A 21,928-nucleotide genomic window follows, 5' to 3' on the forward strand; every position below is an offset into this window, starting at 1 on the left:
GAACTCTTTCACATACCTGCCCTGCTGCATGAGCATCAACATGGCAAACAGAAGTTGTTCCAGATCACCTCTGCCCCTGCCCTGTTTCCATGAAGCGCTGCCTACATGTATTTTCACCCCACAGTCTGCTTCCAGCTCCAGCCCCATGTCAGTGAATGCACCCCCTGGATCGGCCTTGACAGTATGAACGAACAATCAGTAAATATATTATTTTTAAAAAATCATGAAATAAGTAAAAAATGAACAAACAACATGTTATTCTCTGCTGTGGAATAAAAGGTGTATGTTGCATTTTTGCACATAACTTTGGGTATTCCTGTGAACCCAGGAACCCTGCACCTTCCCTTTTTCATTATTACATTATTGGCCAGTGTGAAGTATTGGTCATGTGGACATCTTGGTTTGGAATGGGAGCCGTGGGCCCTTGTTTCCTCCTCTTCTCCTGTATCTGTTGAGAAATCCCACCACTGGTTCATACTTTCTTCCTGGCACTTTGAATTTCACAATCTGGTGGAGGGATGTATAGCCATGCAGAATGTAGTAGAGAGCCATCTGAGTGACGTGTTCCCTGGTGTCCAAGAGGAACTTCTACTGTCATCTTCATTATCACTGATATCTGTTTCAGAAACATAAAGTTTGAGTCAGTAAAATTGCAACCAGAATAAAAACAGCTTGATATTACACATCAAATTTGATATAAAAAATGTGTATTGAGGATAGAGATACACTTCTGGTATTAGTTTGGTGAACACTTCTACAGAAACCCATCAGTTGTGTAAAATCTGTGTACAGTAAATCTGTCAAAAGGAATGCATGTGCTTTTTAATGCATAAAAGTCTTTAAATTTGCATAATTTGACTTCAGATTGTAAATCTGGAAGCTGAATTTTACCAGCCCATGATGATGGTGTACGGTGATTTCCACTCTAAATGATGTACAAACTACAGATCCCATAATGCAGTGCACACTTTGCTGAGAAACGGAGTGCCCGGCGCACTGAGTTCGCTGAGGATCTGAAGTTTGTGTGTTATTAGCGCTTCGTATCTCTGGGCCTTAATAATGAATATTTAAAGTGATCTCTCGGACCACGATTTTGACACCCCTGCCTTAAAGAATCCTAATATATTAAAATGACCAATAAAGACCAATTTGGTCAAATTAAATAGAAATTAATAATAGATAGAATCGTGAAGAGCATTACAAATTCATGGCAACGTAGATGCCTAGCATTTGGATATTTAGCATTTTCTTTACAGTCAGCAGTAGATTCATTTTTTGGACATTTCAGAATTTGTATAATTTTCTACAAAGATCACATCCAAATTCATGTATTTGTTCTTTTTTATCTGATTTTTTTACTGTGGATTATGAGACTTATTGTTCCTGTTGTCATGTGAATGTTTATTTTTTTTATTTTTTAAATTTAAATGTTATGTTTTTATGTTTTAAAATCCTTATTTTTGGGGATTCAGACTCTGTACCGAAGGTTCTGGAAAGAGTTTGATTGTGTGACTCATGAGACGTTATTTTATACGTTACAATACAGTGGGGTCCCCAACTCCTTAATTAAGATTATATCCTTTTGATTCACTCATCAGTCTACGTATGTTAAATGGCGTAACTGTGTGTCCGTCCCTTTTGATGTTTGTCATGTGGTTAGTAAAGGAAGTGTTCTGTCATCTCTTCTTTTTAATGTATACATGGATGTGTAGTCGGTGGAACTATAATCAATAACCTGACGTGTGCAGATGATTTAATGATCTACTGTCCATACAGTGCTGGCCTTCAAACGTTACTGAGGGTCTGGTCACAGCACGGTTCAGAGTTTGAGATCACTTATAATGTGTATCACTTATATGTGTATAATCTGCATTTAAGTGTTCTCTCTCTCATTTTCCATGACCGAAATGTCATGTGACATATTTTCTGTTCCTTTGGTGCGCAAAACTCTTTACCATAGACACACCTCGTAGATATATACACTAGATGTTGCATTCAGCCCCTCAGCAAAGTCACTGCCATATTTTGACGTGGTTCCGAGCTAATTAAATCACACTTCTCTGAAAATTACAGACCAGAGCATCTGTCTTCCCACCCCACCTCATGCTTGTAGTACGAGTGTAGTTTAAGTTCATTTTGAAGGAAAAAATACCTATATGGAGATAGCTTACTTGTATGTTCAAAAAGTTATGTTAACAAAAGGCTTCTCTATCAATTTACGAACCAAAACAATAAAAATCACTTCTCAAATTTGCCAGTTTATGTATTCTGTATTTTGTATGACACCTTGCCTTCCAGATGTTCATTCATTTAGGAGCTCTACCCAGACCTATTGACGCATTTGCTCCCAAAAAAATTTCCCATGCAGTATGGTGTTCCGGCTGGTCTCTTCCCAGTGAAATTCAGCTCTCGTTTCGGTCTCTGACTCTCTTGAGCTGCCCCCATCTGGCACTCAGATTCCTGTTAATCAACTCTGCAAAACCCACAAGGTTGTAGGAGGTATCCGGCTTTGCAGTGCAGGCATGTCTGGCAAAGGTTGCCATGAGGTCTGAAGAGAGCTTGGCCAGGAGCTGCTGTACATGCGAAGAACTGTCCAACTCTGCAGCTACCTGATTAGTGTCCAGAGACTGGAGCAGGCCTACTAAGACCCGACACCAGAGCGCACCGGAGGTCACTTAAGAATTGTGCTTATTTCTCTCAATACTAAGTGGTGGGGCTGCCCATATCTTTGCTGAAGGGCTGTCAGAGCATGTTTGTATGGAAGTGGGCTATTCTCAGATTCATGATGAAGTTATGCAGAGCCATTTTCAACATAGCAAACTCTAAAGGATCATCATGAACGAAATTAGGAAATGAAGGGTCTTCTATACATCGTCAGTATGTTCTTGGGGTGACTGGGAACTAACCGAAGGAAGATCTACATGCTGGGAACATAAATATCAGGTACCTGATTACAGGCCTGAGTGGGAACCTCCATTACTGTGCTTCTAGTTAGAACTCCACCTGGTGGTCATGGATGGGATTGGATGACACGCTATAACATGGACGTTATGACAGAAATACGTGTCTGCAGTAGCTGTTGCTGCTGTACTGGGTTAACATACGCTGGGGGCTGTACAGAGTGTAGCAGAGTTGCATCTGAAACAGGCAGAATACTAATGGCTATCCGGACATGAAAAGGTGAAGCGAGGTGTTACCTGGGAGGAGGAAGAGCAGGCAGATAGGTCCATGGCACTGATGGCTGCTGACAAGAGACTGACACTGATTCAAAAATCATTGATTATTATAAAACCCTTTCAATAATCTTAGTACAGCACTGAATGAAGAAACAAAATTGGCCTTCATGACACAACAGATGTGGGTTTGAATACATCATTATTTCAATGTTTGTCCATAACTATTTATTATCTTCCCAGTAATTTTTCTATACTTTTAATCGAAAAAACAAGTAAATTACTGAATGATCTACAAAGTTTGAACTATAGTGTAAAAAAACAGAACACTTTTACCTGTATGTTGTGTCGTCCGCGGTGGACCCTGGCCCACTTCCACGGGGGGTGGAATTAAAGCTCATTTTATTCACATGAATACTACATTAAACCCCACTGAAGATGAAGGTTAACTCCATCTGCATCGATGCAGCAAAGCATCTCATTTCATTTTCTTTTCTACAGTTAAAAGCCGGCAGTGTAATCTGACACTGAAATATTCTCCCCACAGTCTCACGTCTCTGTCTCAGTACTTGTTCATCTCAGTTTCGGGATGGGAACTAATGTGATAATTACAAGGGTGTTAAAACATAACTAGTTTAACAGATTAAAACCTAAAATGGGAAATGAGTGTGTGTGTGTGTGTGTTCTGGCACTCCAAGTTATTGTTCAGTTCATAAATCCTGGCAGATTAAAATAAACTCATCGGGCAGCGAGGTTGGAAGCATCTCCCAATTTCCTTTTTAAAAATGCGCTGCCTTTCCAAAATCTGGTGGTTTGCGCAACACTGGAAGGAAACGGGACCATCTGTGACCCCCTCTATAAATGTACATTCAGAAACAGTTACTACAACTAACGTTCTATAGTTCATGTAATACCAACAGAACTAACGTACTGATTTACTAAACTAGTTAACATTCCAAATTAAATAACTCAAAGCTGCATTACCATAGAGCAGTGGTCTCAAACTCCACTTTAGAAGTTATTTTAAACGGTGTAATTCACATAAAACCTTTTTTTGTATATTTGTATGCATCTTTACTGTTGTAACAGCATTCACTGCCTCCAACGTGCAATAACTCCCCCAAATTCTACCTATAAAGAATAAAGAAATATTAATGAAGGGGACAACATCACTCACTCAGAGGTGCAAAGTTGGGGTGATGACTCGCAGCTTGGCGTAGATGGAACTCGCCTCCTTTCCTTTCTGGCTCTTTGTTTCTCTCCTGTCTGGTTTCGCCAGGCGCCGCACTTGCTTGTAGTGTCATTTTTTTTATTTGCTGAGTTAAAACTGTCTAGAACGCCACGGACACCGTCGCCATCATCCTCACGTCTCCGCCGCAGTCAGTGCCAGAATCAGAATCAGAGTTTTCACGACTCTGCCGTAAAGCGCCAAAAAGACGCGCCCCGTTCAGAGAGAGAAATCCTGCCCGTAAACTTTGTAAAAAGCTGTGACGCACGAACTCCCACATTCTCATCCTTTTTTACAAATAGCCCAATAAAAACATTTCATTAGGCGCACTTTAAAATGAGCCCTTAAGGTACACGTGCCAAACTCGCTATTAATATAACTCGGCGATATGAAGCGCTGATTGCACACAAACTACAGATCCCAAAATGCCGTGCGCACGTTGCTGAGCGCCTTACGCATTATTTGAATCGTTACATGCTGCAATACACGGATTTCGCCTGTATAGTTCAGCTCGACAAAAAGTCAGGAAAATAAAGCTCTACATCTGGGGTATTCAACTAAATTTAAAGAGGATCAGTTAGAAAATATTTCTAGAAACAAAGGTCCAAAAGATTATAACTGTTTAGTGTGAATAGTGTCCTATTCATTTTTCATTTAATCAACATTTGATGTAATTAATACCTAAAAAGGTTAAAAAACATTGACAATATTTATTGTCACATTACACAGAACTGAACATAAATGTATGACTGCTGATATGCATGTTTTATAGTTTACTAAAAAAGAGTAGGGCTGCATTTCATAATAAAAGGAAATTGTGCATAAAAATTGTGCATTTTTAAATAAAGTTCTGAACTTCAAAAAAATAAAGGGAGAATTTCCCCTTTTCTGACTCAGCAGACTTTTATAGAAAATAAACCAACAAATTTTAACAGTTAAACAATTTTAGACGCTCACTTTGTTCCCCTGTTATATTCCCCTGCTTTTTTGTTCAGTGAGAGAATTGATCTCTAGCTTGTCCTGCCAGGATTTTAAACCTGGGCTTGAATGGAGTCAGGGCCATTCTCATACAAATGTGGAGGTGCTCGATCGAGAGCCTGGAATGATATTTAGTTTTAATTATGTTCATTGTCGAGAAAGCTGTCTTGCAGTGGCGTGTGGAGCCAATCATGGTCAATATGTACAAGGCTACTTTGCTCAGACCAGGGAAAGTTGTCATAATAACCATTTGAAGCCAGAAAGTGGAAGGGTCAGTTCTTATAAACTGCTCTTTCAGGGCCACATCTTCTTGGAGATCGAGCAATTCTATCTGGAGAGGATCCAGCATTTGCCCATTCAAAGTGCTGTGTGACTTCCTTTGAGAACCCTCTGACAGCAGTGATGAGAAATGGATTCTGAAGGAATGTTGTGAGTTGCTGTCCAAAGCTGAAGCTGTAAAAACGGCTGCTGAAGTTCACAATCAGCTTATCAATAAAGCCAACGAAAGAAACAGCATCTCGTCATCCCTGAACCTGTTCCTGCACTGCTGGGAAGTGCGTGAAGTCTCTATGCAAGTCTTCCATGAAGACGTTTCCTCTGAAAGGAGCAGACAGATGTCATCAAGTCACAAATTGAATTGTCCTTTCCCTGTAGCCTCAAATTCAGATCATTCAAATGTGAAGCGATATCAACCAAAAAGGTCACATTGTCCATCTGTTTCTCATTTTGTAAAAAGAGAGAAAACTCTTTTGCCTTCTGACTTCTTAGTTCTACCAAAAAAAGATGCTGCTTCCCTCCTAATGGACCACAAGCGTGCTAACACCCTGCCTTTCCTGAGCTGTTTCGCATTATCGTGCAGCAAAAGATCATCAGCATCGACTTCTCTGAGGAATTCTCGATGCGATGCTGGTAGGAAGAAGATGCCCTGAGAAAAATGATCATTTGCCTCATTGTATTCATCACCTCAGCATGCTCGTCTGACAGGGAGACACTGAGGACAGATTGGTGAATGATGCAATGGTAAGATGTGAATTCAGGATTGTCTTATTTCAGTCTCGCTACAGCTCCTTTCTCTCTCCCTATCATAGCAGGGGCTCCATCTGCAGTTATTAAAATCACTTTTTTGGCTCTAGTCCTCTCTCTGTTAACAGCTCCTTAATGTCCATGTAGATGTCTTCTGGTCTGAAGTGAGGTGAGCCCTAAAAGATCTTCACAGAATTCTGTGGTCTGTGTTGAAATACCAGACGGACTAACAGTTGAGCATCGTCACACAAGTCAGTGGACTCATCCACAGATAAACCTTCACATGGTGCTGTACACTGGGGCAGTGGTGGCCAAGCACTGAGGTGCCACTGAGCAAAGCACCGTCCCCACACACTGCTCCCCGGGCGCCTGTCATGGCTGCCCACTGCTCACTCAAGGTGATGGGTTAAATGCAGAGGACAAATTTGTGTGCACTTCACTTTCTTTCTTCTTCTTTACACATGGCTTCATCTAGCTGGTTTAGCACATCCTGAGACAGTATTTCCCTTTTCTTTGTGGCAGAAGATGCTAACAACGGTATCTGTTTTATTTTATCTCAAAGCTCTTGTTTTCCATCAAGTAACGTTACTGACAACCTCTCAATCAGTAAATGGCTTTTTTGTGTTGACCCAAAATCCAAGCAGCTCTGAGGGAACACACATGAGCACATTGTTGGGCAGTGAATGTGTGACTCGGGATCCCCTTGGGCTGGTCGTATTGGATTCTGAGACTGCTTATTTTTAGTGATATTACCTCAGATTTTATTGGGAATGTTTCCATTATGTCTCATAATGCCGTTTCACATTGGCACTTTTAGTAAGTGCCACGTTTTCTGAACAAATGAGGCTCGTAAGAATACATTTATTTATCATGAACATGGACATTTCTATGCAATATAAAAAGGGTTTATAAAGGCCACTAAAATCTGATTTATTTACTTTTAAACCCTATTTATTTTATTGTGGTCTCATGCTGAAGTAAAGAAGGCTGCATATCCGGATGAGCAGATGAGATCAATCAGAATACATGGATCTCCGTTCATAGCGTTCTATGGTAAACAGGTTGGTAATGTTGCCTGGAAGATCTTCGTGGACTGGGGGCTTTCTCTGCCATTAAACCCGCCGTTTACATATCTCTGATATTATCATAATGTCACATCTTAGTGGAACACGTAAAGGCAAAGGAGATTTACAGGTCACACACGCACTCATGTGACACTACAGGTGTCATATATTTAATACCACTGCAATGGTGCTGATATTTAATAATAGACACTTTATCTGTGAGGTTTTAGGGTGTACAGATATTACCAGATTCATAATGGTGTGTGTGTTTGTAGCTGCATTTGCAGTGGCTAATCCAGATTCGTTTTCCCTTTCAGAGGTGTCCCCTTTGACCCTCCGGCCTTGCAGCCATCATGAGGGTCTGCAGGACCTGCGGTGGGACCGACATTGATGTTGACCAGTCCAAGGGAGATGCAGTCTGCATGGGCTGTGGATCGGCCCTGGAGGACAACATCATCGTCTCCGAGGTCACTTTTTCGTAGAGCTCCAGCGGGAAACTATCGGCTGTGGGCCAGTTTGTGGCCGCAGGCACGAGAAGGAAATATAATTAAACCCAACCCACAATTTATTATCCCTCCATGTCAGGTCACTAGTGTGGTTCAAAATTATTTCATTAAAAGACTTTTACTAGATCTTGTAAGCACACTTACTGCTGGTCTAGCTGTTCTCAATAAAGGTTTTTGGATTGCCCTTTGTAGGGCAATAAAGCATTCTTTTTTTATGTTTTTTTATTGATAATATTAGTCATTGAAAAACTTACTATTTTTTCATAAGATGACACCGTGTGCATATAAATTGTATATACATTTTTAAAGGATGTAGTGAAACTAATTATAGGTTTTTCATCTTCTAAATGTAAAAATAAAAAGACAAATAAGTGCTACTTTCTGTTTAAGGCCACCACTTCCTCAGTATGAAAGTGAAGTGATCGTCATTGTGAAACACAGCACAGCACAGCACATGGTGCATACAACCCAGCAGCCCTGACAGGCGCCCGTGGAGCAGTAAGTGAGGACGGGGCTTTGCTCAGTGGCACCTCAGTGGCACCTTGGTGTTTTAGGGATTGAACCTGCAACCTTCTGATTATGAGTCCATTTCTGTATCTGCTAGGCCACCACTGCCCCACAAAACATCAACGCAACAAGAGCGAGAATCAAACCCCTAGTGGGCTGGCGATGGGGCAAAAAGTCCAGTTCAGTGTTTAATCTGATGCATGGTTGTGATGTATTATTTATATACACATATAAAAAGGGCACTCATTTGTCTTTGTTTTTTTCAACTAAAACTATTTGCCTGGTTGCGATGTGTCACGGGAACAGGTTGAGCTGCAGAGGTCTTTTTTCCCCAGCAGAGGGCGGTGCTCTATCGTTTAATGCCCCCTTTCCTACCAATACCTGAAGCGTTTAATATTCTTTTTCCAAAATATTTCAGTATTTTGTCACTGTGTTTATCTGATCAACACTGTTGCATGTAAATGTCTGTAAATTTGCTTTGTTTTTCTTGGCTGTTACATTTTGGTCTGGTTCTCGTTTCAGCTGCAGGAAATGCCCCTTCCATGGGTTCTGCTTTCTTTGCGGGGACAGGCAAGGAGTCCCAAGCCCAGACTGTGCAGAATGGTGATTAGTTTGGTGTCATTCGTACTGAATTTTTTTATGTCCCCCTCATCCACATTGACTAATTACAGGTGAGTCCCCTGGGTCAGTGGTGGGTTAAGTATGTGGGTCAGCTGGGTCACAGGTACCAGGAACCTATTTCTCTTACCGCAGATTCAGCCTGAGCTTATTTACTGTACTGTAGAAAGACTTGGATGAAAAGACTGATTAATACGTCTGTCCATGGCGCTGATGTGTGTCAAAGGGTGAGTTCATAGACTGCAGGGCATGACACACTCATACACACACACACACACACACACACACACACACACACACACAAGCTGCTCACATTGTATGTACTGATATTATGATAAATTCTGCAGATTCAACCCTAATAACGGAAAGTGAAAGTGAAGTGATTGTCACACGTGATACACAGCAGCACAGCACACGGTGCACACAGTGAAATTTGTCCTCTGCATTTAACCCATCACCCTGAGTGAGCAGTGGGCAGCCATGACAGGCGCCCGGGGAGCAGTGTGTGCGGACGGTGCTTTGCTCAGTGGCACCTCAGTGGTACCTTGGCTGATCGGGATTCAAACCAGCAACCTTCTGATTACGGGGCCGCTTCCTTAACCACTAGGCCACCACTGCCCCAAAAAATGTCCATTGCATTGGCCGGGAATCGAACCCAGGTCCACTACTTGGGAAGCAGCTATGCTCACCACTATACCACCAATGCACTGCGTTGGTTCTTTTAAAATACCACAGATTCTGCATAAGATGAGCACCAAGTGGCTTTCTTTTGTACCTACAGCTTGTGAAATCTCCTGCTGACCAAATCTCAAACTCCACTAAATCTGTTTTTACTGCCTGCCTGAAATTACAATTAAAACAGTGATTTGTTTAGCAGCTGTTGCTAAGTGACTGACTGACTGGTCTCCAGTAACAGCCTCTGTTAGCAGAGCCCTTTAATTATGGGCTGAAGTGATCCTTAAATTCACAGTTCTCATGGACGTGCATCCTGATCTTCATGATGTTCAGTTATCTGCGTTCTTTCCCCAGATCTTTCAGATGGGTCACCCCTGGAGGCATGACATCAATTCCTGCCTCACAGCAGGCACTTCCTGTGCCAGGCCCAGAGGTCTATTAGCATGTCATCTGGCGCCACACCTTAAATCTCAGACTCTCCTATCAGAATCGTCTGAATCGTTTCCAGTGTCTCGGGTGTCTGAGTCTAAAGAACATCCATGAGGTCGGGGTGGGAGGAGGGGACGACGCACACATCCTAATCTTGCCTCGGGACTGCTGCTCCAATGGACTGAAAGGATGGTGTGGATAACTAGATAACTAGTAAGTGGGGTTTGAACCTGTGATTTTTGTGGTCTTCTGGTTCACAGCTGGGTGTGTTACCTACTAGGCTACTACCACCCCATGTTAAAATAATTCATTCATTTTTATCTCTCAGGATGTTCATCTTTGTACTTGATGCCTGAAAAAAGTGCAATCCAGTTACCTGACTAAAACAGTTATCCAAAGCTCTCTGATCGCCACCCCACCCATTTCCCACCTCTGTTGCCACCATGCCACTGGGGGCAGTGGTGGCCTAGTGGTCCCAGCAACACTGTAACCTCCAGTCATCCTCCTCACTTCAATGAGGAAGTGAGGTTTGTGACAGCTGTCAATCACCAATATGTTTTCCTCAGATTTTTTTTTACATTATTATAGTTCAATTCCTCTTCTACATTAGTTACCGCAATTAATTAGCGCAATAATCGGACAATCTCTGGATGTGTGTTGCTCACTTATGCAATGGTGGTAGGAGGAGGGGGAGTTGTTTTCTACGGTCATTCTACAGTATGCCGTGGGAAAATGTTTCTCCCAGACTCATGGACAACATGAAATGAAACAATAAGTGCTGACAAAAATTGCATCAGTTGTACTGCGATTGAAGTACCAGGGCAAGTACATGTTTAGATGGATATATATTGTAGCCTCTCATTTTGCAACTTCCCAACAGAAAAGTTGTCAAGAAGTTCCATCTGAGAATACACGAATATGAGATCTTGTCAGACACTGTGGACCATGGTGCTGTGACCACTCTAGGAGAACCTCTGTCCAACAAGGATCTTGCGTTGCATCGTGGAATGACCCTGGGGGGGTCATTTCTGGTTTCCTGTTAGAATACATAGAGAAAATAAAGGCATGGGCACAGATGGCCCAGAGCATCCTGTTGGATGTATTCCCTGTAATTTTGAAATTAATGAGACTGAAAACTACACTTGTCCATCTATTTATTAAGGAACATGTGTGAACCTCTATTAGACAATTTGAAGGTGAAATCTAATGAAAATCTGGTATGATTCATAAAGAAACGTGGTTCACGTTCAAACACCATCATTAAAGGTCCAAAAAATAAACATGTTAACATGGGGTACATTACAAAAAATAATTGAAAAAAAAAACAATCATGGGTTGCATTAGCATTTATTGTCAGTTTCAACCAAACTCCAGGTAAACCCTTTATTTAACATGCAAAACAATACAGGTCCAAACACACAGGAATTACTCTGCCTGCTCCAGTACATGCACTATATATACAGTCCATAAATGAGAAAGCAGCAATCATTCCATTTTATAGGCAGTCAACAGGTCATACAGAGTGGGTGACCTACACAGAGTAATACTGGTTTGTATTCTTTGTAACATAGAAAACAGGAAGGTGAGATCCTTCCAGTCAATGAAATATAGTTTTGTTCCAAGGCATCTTTGTTCAAAATCAGTGTCAAGTGCTTATTAGTAGTGACTAGTAGTAGTCAATAGTAGTAGTCAATAGAACGCATAAGATAGGAAATCAGGAAGGTTTTGGGGTGGGTTTTTTTTTATCTTAATTAGTTACTGATGGACCCCATCAAATCTGATGAGCCGATTGGCCTGATTGCATCATTTTATAAAGTTCAAATATGTAAACCTCAAATGCAAAGTTGCAACCATGAGTTGAACTATAAAGCACTACTAATTTCAGACTAGACTACTGAAGGACTATGGGGAGGGTATAAAAAGAAGAGATGTCATCATAGGCGCCGACTATTGTTGGGGGGCTGGGAGGCATTACCGTGTCATACAGCATGCCTAAATAAGCTGACTTTATTCATACAAAATGGGTATACCACACCGTTCTTGATGCAATACCGCAATGGTGCCATAAATATTTTCAAGTTCACAAACATCTGCTTGTAAACTGAGAAAACTGGAAAAATGTTCAAGGTGCATGTTTTTTTTTTTTACGGGTCCATGGTGCGTGGCCATTGACACTGACAATACAGATCTAGAAAGTATAGATCTAGTCTTAGTGTTTTAGATGCAAAAATGTAACCGAACTTCTTCATGTTTTTATTATTCTGCAGAAATAAGGCATAGATATTGGACCTTCCACCTGAATACTGTCAAGGAGAATAATATAAAGAATCTCCATAAACATATTTTTCATAGTCTGACTAGTTATTAGATCTTGAGGTAAACCATTATCGGTGCTGCAGGCTCCAACATACCCACAGAGTTGGCACCTATGGATGTCATCGTATGCATCTCAACAAATCTTATACAACGTGAACAACACCAGATCATGCATTGGTTTTTCTCATGGAAACTTGCAATATAATAGCACTAGAAAGTCTTGAGGTCATTCTACCATGTAGAAGTGTGTGCTTTCTTTTTCACTTACACACGTCGGGGCTTGGGCTGCAGTTGTAAACAGTTGTAGTGCGAGTGGGTGGAGATGTAAAGAGTTTTGGAATAGGACAGTTGTCTCTTCTTTGTCATGCAGGGCAGGTTGTAGATAGGGAGGCGGGTGGTGAGTCAGGGTGGGTGCAGAGCAGCAATCTTAATCACTGGTGACGTGGTTCTCGTTGAGGAGGGTGTGCCAGCGTTCAATCTTCTTGTCTTTGTTCTTCAGACACTCGTACCAATGCTTCAGACGCTCTCCTTTAGCAGAGATGCCCAGCTGGCAACCTCCTGTCAAGGGTTGAAGGCATTGAAAAAGATGTGTTTGATAAACATGTTCATCTCCTTCTATGTTATTCAGCATTAACAGACACTGAGGAATTACATTTCTGAGAATATTTTTCATATGCTTACAGTTATCCTTACTTTACATTCTCTCTATCACTACTAAATGATACATTTGTGGCTGGTTCTTTGGTCAAGATGGAGCATTCAATTTGTTTTATTTAGCCTATGCAAAATGTCTGTTTGGGACATTTTCTGGAGAAATAAAATGTCGTAGTCCCAAATAAATACCACTCTGTTGAAAGCAGGATTTCACATAAATATGTGACAAGCTCATGCTGGGTACATAAGTAAATGTTTATTTAAAATGTATTTAATGCATAAATGTTCTTGATAATGTACTGTAAATGATATAGATTTATTGCCTTTTACAAAAAAGGAAAAATAGAAAGTGCTGTTATTTAATATTTTCAGATCATCTTGTGTAGCTTAAGCTTTGTTAACCTTTTAAGAATATAGTAAAATATCATTATAGCAACCTGATCATCATAAAAACATAGAGACAAAAAAAACAGCAATTCAAATAAAAGCAGTTAGAGAAAAGAACATGTGTGAATGCCATGTCTTTATGTACTCAATAAATGTCAAGAGGGGGTCAAGCAGGTCAGCCAATTAAAAAGAAGCAATGAGTGCTGCCTCTGTTCTCAACAATGTAGTCATTAGATTTGCCAATGTCGTAGTCCCAAACTGAAATGTCCAGTGTCTTCTTTGCCAGTTCTGCATGTTTAATTTCATAGCTAAACTCCTGTAAAATAGCCACATGTAGGCCTCATTAATTAAATAAATTTCATATATTTACATTTATTTAAATAAATACATTTATAAAAAACATACATCAATGGCAGCTTCTAACCTCATTAAACTCAGGGTTCAAGGTCTTCTTCTTGATCTGTGTCTTATTCTTAGCCTTCTTTCCCATGTCAGGCTTCAGGCATCTGTATATAGAAGCACAGGCAGCAAATGATAAATTATGATAAAAGCATATTAAGTCACCTTAAATTGTTATTTACTGGATTCATTTAGGTTTTTGCAAGATAATCGATCTTATATCGAGAGAACTTTCAAAGCTCAGCCTTATTCTCAAGCAATTAAAAAATTTGCCCACCAGGAACATTGTTGCACCAATTGTCTATGTTTGGCTAGGAATGAGGCCAACAGTGCGTCTCTCTGTTACTGCAGAAGCTATTTTGCTTAGATAAAAGAGGAACACTCCCTGTGTGATGCAGGTAAAATCATTGATATGAAAAAAGCTATTAATGTACTCACATTCATCAATACATGTGTTAGGATGCATTAATGTAGTGTAAATGCATGTAAGAGTGGATAAATGAGCATGATAACTCACATTTTGACGAAGGGGTCTGAATACCCATTTGCCTCCATAGCAGCAAGGTGAACACAGCGAACAACCCGAACAATCAGCCGACTCAGCTGAGAGTTGTACGTCAGAGAGATTAGGATCCGGCCCTTCTCCTCCACATCTGCTCCATCTTTTACAGACTGATAAATAGAAAAAAGAAAGGAAGAATTTTTTTTTTTTTTACTGTATAATACCTGTATATATATATATATCATTCATTTATTCTCCTTGTACCTCATCCTCATAAAGAGCAATGCCTCGTGCTCCACCAGCTGTAGCAGTTCTCTTTGTCTGAGAGAGACAGTATGAGAGTTATGAAAGGTAAAGTGGGTAAACGGGTTATCTCATTCATTTTCATAGTAGATGCTCCATATGCATGTATTTCATTTGACTTGTTTCAAATCTATATTTTGGTTATGGGTCTCAACTAGGCCTGTCCCAAACGATTATTTTCTAAATGATTCATCTAGTGATTATTTTTTCGGTGCATCGATGAATCTAACGTTTCCTTTTTCTTAATCAGTTGGATTAAGTAATCCCACATTAATTGACTAATATAGTTATTTATAAATTCTAAATTTGCGGCAACGCAATTGATGATGTCGACAGGTGAGGACAGCTCTAGTCTCAACACAAACATGAAAAAATAAAAAATATTCAATACATAAACAGTATGTATTCATGGTTGGCGCGTGACCTGACACCTCCAAGGCTGTGGAGTTTTCATGCTTCCCCCTGTTTTGAAGCTGGTTTCCTTCAGGTTCTCCGGTTTCCTCTCGGCATCCACAAGCACGCACACTAATTGAATTGTTGACTCTATATTGACTGTAGGTATGAGCGTGTGATTGGATGGTGTGTTGGTGTGTGTGCACCCTGCCCTGGTTGAATCCCCAGTAACAGCCATGACCCTGAGTAACAGCACTACACGGTTAAGGAAAGTGTGTTCATGAAGTCAGTGCTTGTGTGTTTGTGTGTTCTTGTACATTTGAAAGTTTTAGCTTTACTGTTGTGAGCTTAGTGGGTACCTTCTGAGGTTTAAAGGTATGGCTAGTTTGCATATAATTCACTATCTGTTGGCTGTGTGTAATGGTGACTCACAGGAATCACTCTTTCCAGACAGACATTGAAGTTCTTCTTCTGGTTCATCTTCAGCTTCTTAAGGGCGACTCGGGTTTCTCCGATGAACTCGTTATGTCCAAACTTATCCTCATCGCACACAGACAGCCTGCAGTGGAGACATTTGGGATACAGTCAGCCCCACCCCACACCTCCTGTCACCTGAGCCACCCTGAGAGCGAGCTCACGGATCTCCCTACCTCAGGGTTTTACGCTGCATGTCCTCATCTGTGATCCCGTGATACACAAGAATCTCATTCCAGGTGGGGTTTCTGGTGTTGCGTAGGGTCTTTGTGCGTAGCTTGGATGACTGCAAGTGGATAATTTGGTGATAATTTGGGAATTTAAAGTTTAACATAACTTTAACATAACTTTAACTATAAACACACTAAATTAGAAGATTATAAAAATATATCTGCAATGATTTGGCTGTGGTGGCCTTTGGGGCAGCGGTTAAGGAAGTGGCCCCGTAATCAGAAGGTTGCCGGTTCCAATCCTGATCCGCCAAGGTGCCAATGAGGTGCTATTGAGCAAAGGACAACAACTACAACAACAACATTTATTTCTTATATAGCCCAAAATCACATACAGTATGTCTCAATGGGCTTTGACAGGCCCTACAGTTGACACCCCCCACACTTGACCCTTCTGCACACAAAAAAAACTCTAGGAGAGAGAAAAAAAAAAGAAAGGAAGAAACCTTGGGAAGGAGTGATACAGAGAGGGACCCCCTTCCAGGGTAGAGTGAGCCAGCAAATGGTGTCAGTGCAGGGTTATCTAAAGTGAAGTGATTGTCACATGTGATACACAGCAGCACAGCACACGATGCACACAGTGAAATTTGTCCTCTGCATTTAACCCATCACCCTGAGTGAGCAGTGGGCAGCCATGACAAGCGCCCGGGGAGCAGTGTGTGGGGACGGTGCTTTGCTCAGTGGTACCTCAGTGGCACCTTGGCAGATCAGGAATCGAACCAGCAACCTTCTGATTACAGGGCTGCTTCCTTAACCGCTAGGCCACCACTGTTGGGGATGATATAATAATAAGTCCTACAGTTGTAGGGTTGGAGAAGTCCAGAATGTAGTCCAGTGTCATGGTCTAGATTACGTGTCCATAATGATGTTACTGGTCCACTTGAAGATCCTTGAAGCGGTGGTGGTGGCTGTGGTGACCCTCTGGTTTGTTTCATGGTATGTCCTTGTTTAGCAGTTGTCAGGAAGTGAAGTGAAATGAGGGTCTAGGATTTTAACAAAAAGCCAGAGAAAACAGATAGGTTTTGAGATTGGATTTAAACACTGAGATAGTGTCTGAGTCCCGGACACTGACAGGCAGGCCGTTCCACTACTGCGGAGCTCTACAGGAGAAGGATCTGCTCCCAGCTGTGACCTTCTGTACTTTTGGTACCAGTAGTGACCCCCGCACCCATTGATCGAAGGGGGCGTGGCGGTTCGTAAAGAACCAAAAGTTCACTCAGGTATTGCGGGGCGGGACCATTTAGAGCTTTATAGGTCAAAAGTAGGATTTTGTAGTCAATCCTAAATTTGATGGGTAACCAGTGCAGTGATTGTAAGACTGGGGTGATGTGGTCAAATTTCCTAGTTCTAGTTAGAACTCTGGCTGCAGCATTCTGAACTAGCTAGAGTTTACTCATGCACCTACTAGAGCATCCAGACAGTAATGCATTGCAGTAATCTAACCTTGATGTAATAAATGCATGGACCAACTTTTCTGCATCATGCATTGAAATGATATTTCTTATTTTTGCAATATTTCTAAGGTGAAAGAATGCTATCCTAGTAACATTATCTACGTGCAAATTGAATGAGAGACCTGCATCAATGATGACACCTAGATCCTTTACTTCAATACTTGGTGAGATAGAAAGGCTATCCAGGGTTATGATGTAGTCAGCCATCTTATGCCTGGCTGCTTGAGGCCCAAGTACAAGCGCTTCTGTCTTGTCAGGGTTTAACAGGAGAAAGTTGGTGAGCATTCACTGTCTAATGTCCTTCAGACAATTCTCTATTTTGTTCAGCTGCTGCCTCTGATCTGGCATTGCTGACAGATACAGCTGTGTGTCGTCAGCGTAGCAATGAAAGCTAATACCGTGTTTGCGGATGACGTCACCTAAAGGTAACATGTATAGCGAAAAAAGTAACGGACAGAACCTTGTGGAACACCAAACTCTACTTTACTATGTGAAGACGAAACACCATTGATGTCCACAAACTGATATCGGTTGGTCAAATATGATCTGAACCATTCAAGGGCTGTTCCCTTAATCCCAACAAAATTCGCTAACCTGGCAAGGAGAATAGCGTGATCAATAGTGTCAAACGCTGCACTCAGATCAAGCAGGACAAGCAGCGAGATGCGTCCCTGATCAGAGGCCAACAGCAGGTCACTTTAACCAGCGCTGTCTCAGTGCTATGATGAGATCTAAATCCCGATTGATATACTTCATGGATATTGTTACAGTCTAGGCATGTGCTCAGCTGCTGGGCTACGACTTTTTCCAAGATTTTTGATATAAACGGGAGGTTGGATATCGGTCTATAATTTGATTGCGATCAAGATCAGGCTTTTTAATCAGGGGTCTAATGACTGCTACCTTGAACGGACTTGGTACGTGGCCGATACTAAGCGATGAGTTAACAATTTTGAGGGTAGAATTTATAATATCGGGTGTTATTTGCTACAAATTCGTTTTGTTTTAACCAAGTTTCGGTCAGGCACAGCACATCGAACCCCTGATCTGTAATAATTTCATTGACAATGAGCGTTTTAGGTGTGAGAGATCTAACATTTAATAATCCTATTATTAAATCGGGGGTGCTGGTGGTACGTTCAGAAGGAGTGATAGTAACGGGTAGTATGTTCCTGAAACAGACACCCCGCCCAGCCCGTGGAACAGACACAGTGTCAGCATATTATTGAGTTTTATTATTAATGTTTCTTGTAGAATCTCTTGTTTTAATAGAGCGAGGTAAAGACACAGTGACAATATTGTACACGCTGGGTGGCGACTCTACGCAAATGGCAGACGCTCGGTTTAGCCGGTCTGTCTGCTGCCTGGTCTCGGCTCTGGCGAGTCAGTTTTGTTTTTTGGTTCTAAGACTATGAGCTAAATTTTTAAGAAAACTGAGTGGCGCCCGCCCAGTTGGGGTGGATGCCGTCTCGCCCAAAAAGACCAGGCTTCCCCCTAAATGTTGGCCAGTTATTAATAAAACCCACTTTATTTTTTGGACACCACTCCGACAACCAGCGATTTATGTCGAGGAGCAGCTACAGGTCTCGTCGCTACGCCGAAACTGCGGTAATGGGCCAGAGCATGTTACTTTATCCGACATCGTTTTAGCCAGTTCAAGCATCTCTATAAAAGTATCTTTAGTTATTTCCGACTGGCGTAGCCGGACGTCGTAGCGCCGACGTGAATCGCTATACTGGAGTACCTGCGGTTACAGGGTTTTATTCGCTGGTGCCGCTATCCTCACGTTTCTAACTAGAGTCGCCAATGACGAGAGCCGGTGGACTGTAGGACCCAGCGGATGCCTCGCTGAGGGGGGAGAAGCGGTTCTGAACGCGGACCGGTGTGTGGTGCCCAGGTGGTGGGGGAGCTTGGCGGGAAGCTCGCTTGCGTGATTTACGCCGAGCCGTCACCCAAGTGCCCTGCTGTCCGGAGGGCGCTACTGGTACCGGCGCCGGGGTAGACACACTCACCGGCTGACTGGGCTGGTGCGCGTCCGGAACTAGAAAGGAGTCAATTAAGACTTCTGTTTCCCTAATTAAATATAAATTTCGGAAGCGCTCCTCTAGCTCGGCTATTTTCTCCGTCATTTCAACTAGTCTCCTACATTTCCCACAGGTGAAATCCTCACTACTGACGGAGTTCGTCAAGCTGTACATTTCACACACTGCACATGGGATTAGCGAGGGAGCCATAACTTACGTTTTTGGTGAATTTGCGTGAGGACCTTCCCCACACACTGCTCCCCGGGAGCCTGTCATGGCTGCCCACTGCTCACCAAGGGTGATGGTTAAAAGCTGAGGACGCATTTCGTTGTGTCACCGTGTGCTCTGCTGCATTGTTTCACAATGACAATCATCACTTCACTTTCAATTTCGGTGGATGAAGAAACAGATAAAACTATTCTGCATGTACCTTGTACCCTCCTTCCCCAAAGCACTTATCACACCCTGCACTGCACCTCACCCTGTAAGATCATCTAGACTCTTCTCTGCTTTGGCGTCTACAGTGGGAACAGACCATGGGATATTGCAGGTTTTCTTTGTTAATAAATCAGCAAAAATGTAAACAATTCTGTATTATCTGTCAGTATGGGGTGCTGTGTGTACATTAATTAGGAAATTTTTACTTTTATTTTAGCAAATGGTTGCAATATAACAAAGAGTGAAAAATTTAAGATGGTCTGAATACTTTCCGTACCCTCTGTAGGTGGTGGAATGAACTTCCCCTAGATGTTCAAGTAGTGACTGGGGGCTTTAAACAAATGCTAAACACCCATTAAGAAGTCTTCCTTTTTGTTCTTATTCTACATGCTATATATGGAAAAAAAGATTTGACTGATGATATGTTTAGACCAGATTTTCACTGATAGTGACTTAAAAGCAAATGCCATCACAGCACCTGTCAAATGCTGTAAATATAATGGAAATTTCCTAAACAGCCCCCACGTCCACCAGGTGGCACCAAATGCAGCCTCTGTCACTCTCTTTCTCCCTCAGGACTGGTTAACTGTAGTTACCTTGCTGGCTCCAGGCAGCAGGTGCAGTTTGACGTAGGGGTCAGCCAGACCATTGGAGTTCATCGGCTTCAGACCCTTCAGATGGAGCACCAGTTTAAATTTGGTTTGTATGTGCTTTTTCGCGCCTTATTTCTGTTTACATTATTAAAACCCCTTTATGTTTAACACTGCACGCACGGGTCTCTTCATCCCTCACCGATGTGGCATGACATTTACAATGACAATCTATTAATAATTTAGAATCTATAAATCTACAATTGTAAGATTTAATGAGATCAATATATAAAGTATATCCCACAGCAGTGATGGCACAAAATGGGTTCAATAAACAAACAAATAAATAAATAAACTAATGTCATAGTAAACATTAGAATGTATGCTTTTTGCATGAATATTGTTCCTGCTCTCTTACTTTTCCTCTAATGATGTTGCAGTGAAGGCTGCTGTTGTCCTGGTCATACAGAAGGCTGAACTCCAGAGCTCCCAAAGTGGCTGAAAGAAGCACAGAGATGATCCAAAACATTTACAATGGAAAACACAATGGGAGTTCCATGGTGTGTCAAATCTCCTCGAACTTTATATGTATTGGAAATCCAGTTTAATAAGAGCAAAAATAGGCCACTGTGTTCACACCGAAAGTCAATTACAAAAGAGTCACTAAAGGAAAACTAGATTACAGCAATGGGTCAGACCCTAATCAGAAAACAATCATTTAGGGCATAAAAGTTCAAAATAACACAAGGTAGAAACTGGCCGGTCACATCACATCACAGCTAAAACTATTTACAAATGATGTTTAAGAATACATTTCTAATAAAATACCCATTTACTGCTTCTGTCAGGAAAAAATGTCATTATATTCTAATTCTAATTTTATTTGTCACATACATAATCAGGTGTACGGAGAGGAGGACGAAGAGTGACGAGAAGACAAGGAATGAAGGACGCAATCACCTGACATCACGAAACCGGGGTTTAATGGCACAAGACAGGGGAGACATCCGAGATGTTGACACTGGTGAACATGGAACATAACTTTAAAGACCTGACGGAGAACAGAAACGAACAGGGCAGCTTTATACAATTAACACAGGTGAAAACGATTAGGGAACATTTCACATGACAGCAGTGAAACTCCGGTCCGGATCGTGACACATACATGGAATGATATGCAGTGAAATGCTTTAGCGACTGCTACAGACCACAGTATTGCAAGTATACAATGAACCAAATATTACAAACATAACAAAATATTACACTTTTATGTCTTTAACATTAAACATAAAATATATGTAACAGGTAGGGTGAAGGTGTGCAAATAAGTGTACATTTTCACTTAGGGGCGTAATCACTTTTGTTGCAAGCAGTTTGGACATTATAGTCTGTGTGTTTAGTTATTTTGAGGGCGGAGCAAACTGACAAGCTGTACATTGTTTACTTTACATTTACAGCGTCACATCTTCAGTGTTGTACCAAGGAAAGATATAATAAAACATTTTGATATTCAAACCGCAAACTTCTGATAATGGCAACACTGTAACTTCCAGTCATCCTCCT

At 41.5% G+C, this 21,928-nt stretch overlaps 1 protein-coding gene, 1 long non-coding RNA gene and 1 other non-coding gene across 3 annotated transcripts; all 3 read right to left on the reverse strand.

Annotated features, from left to right (window-relative positions):
* Positions 1 to 330: 330 nt before the first annotated feature.
* LOC114783505 (uncharacterized) lies at positions 331 to 4,457 on the reverse strand. Its single transcript, XR_003748503.1, has 3 exons — positions 4,351 to 4,457; positions 3,198 to 3,545; positions 331 to 616 (listed from the first exon to the last, which is right to left on the reverse strand). It is a non-coding gene; the product is annotated as an uncharacterized LOC114783505 (long non-coding RNA).
* A 5,274-nt stretch (positions 4,458 to 9,731) lies between these two features.
* Positions 9,732 to 9,803, reverse strand: trnag-ccc (transfer RNA glycine (anticodon CCC)). The gene has a single exon. It is a non-coding gene; the product is annotated as a tRNA-Gly (tRNA).
* Positions 9,804 to 12,916: 3,113 nt separating this feature from the next.
* Positions 12,917 to 16,006, reverse strand: LOC114783506 (rabphilin-3A-like). Its single transcript, XM_028968965.1, has 7 exons — positions 15,806 to 16,006; positions 15,588 to 15,714; positions 14,724 to 14,780; positions 14,475 to 14,629; positions 13,983 to 14,064; positions 13,778 to 13,874; positions 12,917 to 13,075 (listed from the first exon to the last, which is right to left on the reverse strand). The coding sequence occupies exons 1-7, from the start codon at positions 15,961 to 15,963 to the stop codon at positions 12,945 to 12,947; spliced, it is 807 nt and encodes a 268-aa protein (XP_028824798.1). The 5' UTR covers positions 15,964 to 16,006; the 3' UTR covers positions 12,917 to 12,944.
* Between the last annotated feature and the right edge of the window lie 5,922 nt (positions 16,007 to 21,928).

This window comes from Denticeps clupeoides, unplaced genomic scaffold (assembly GCF_900700375.1).
Source record: "Denticeps clupeoides unplaced genomic scaffold, fDenClu1.1, whole genome shotgun sequence".
Classification (NCBI taxonomy): Eukaryota; Metazoa; Chordata; class Actinopteri; order Clupeiformes; family Denticipitidae; genus Denticeps; species Denticeps clupeoides.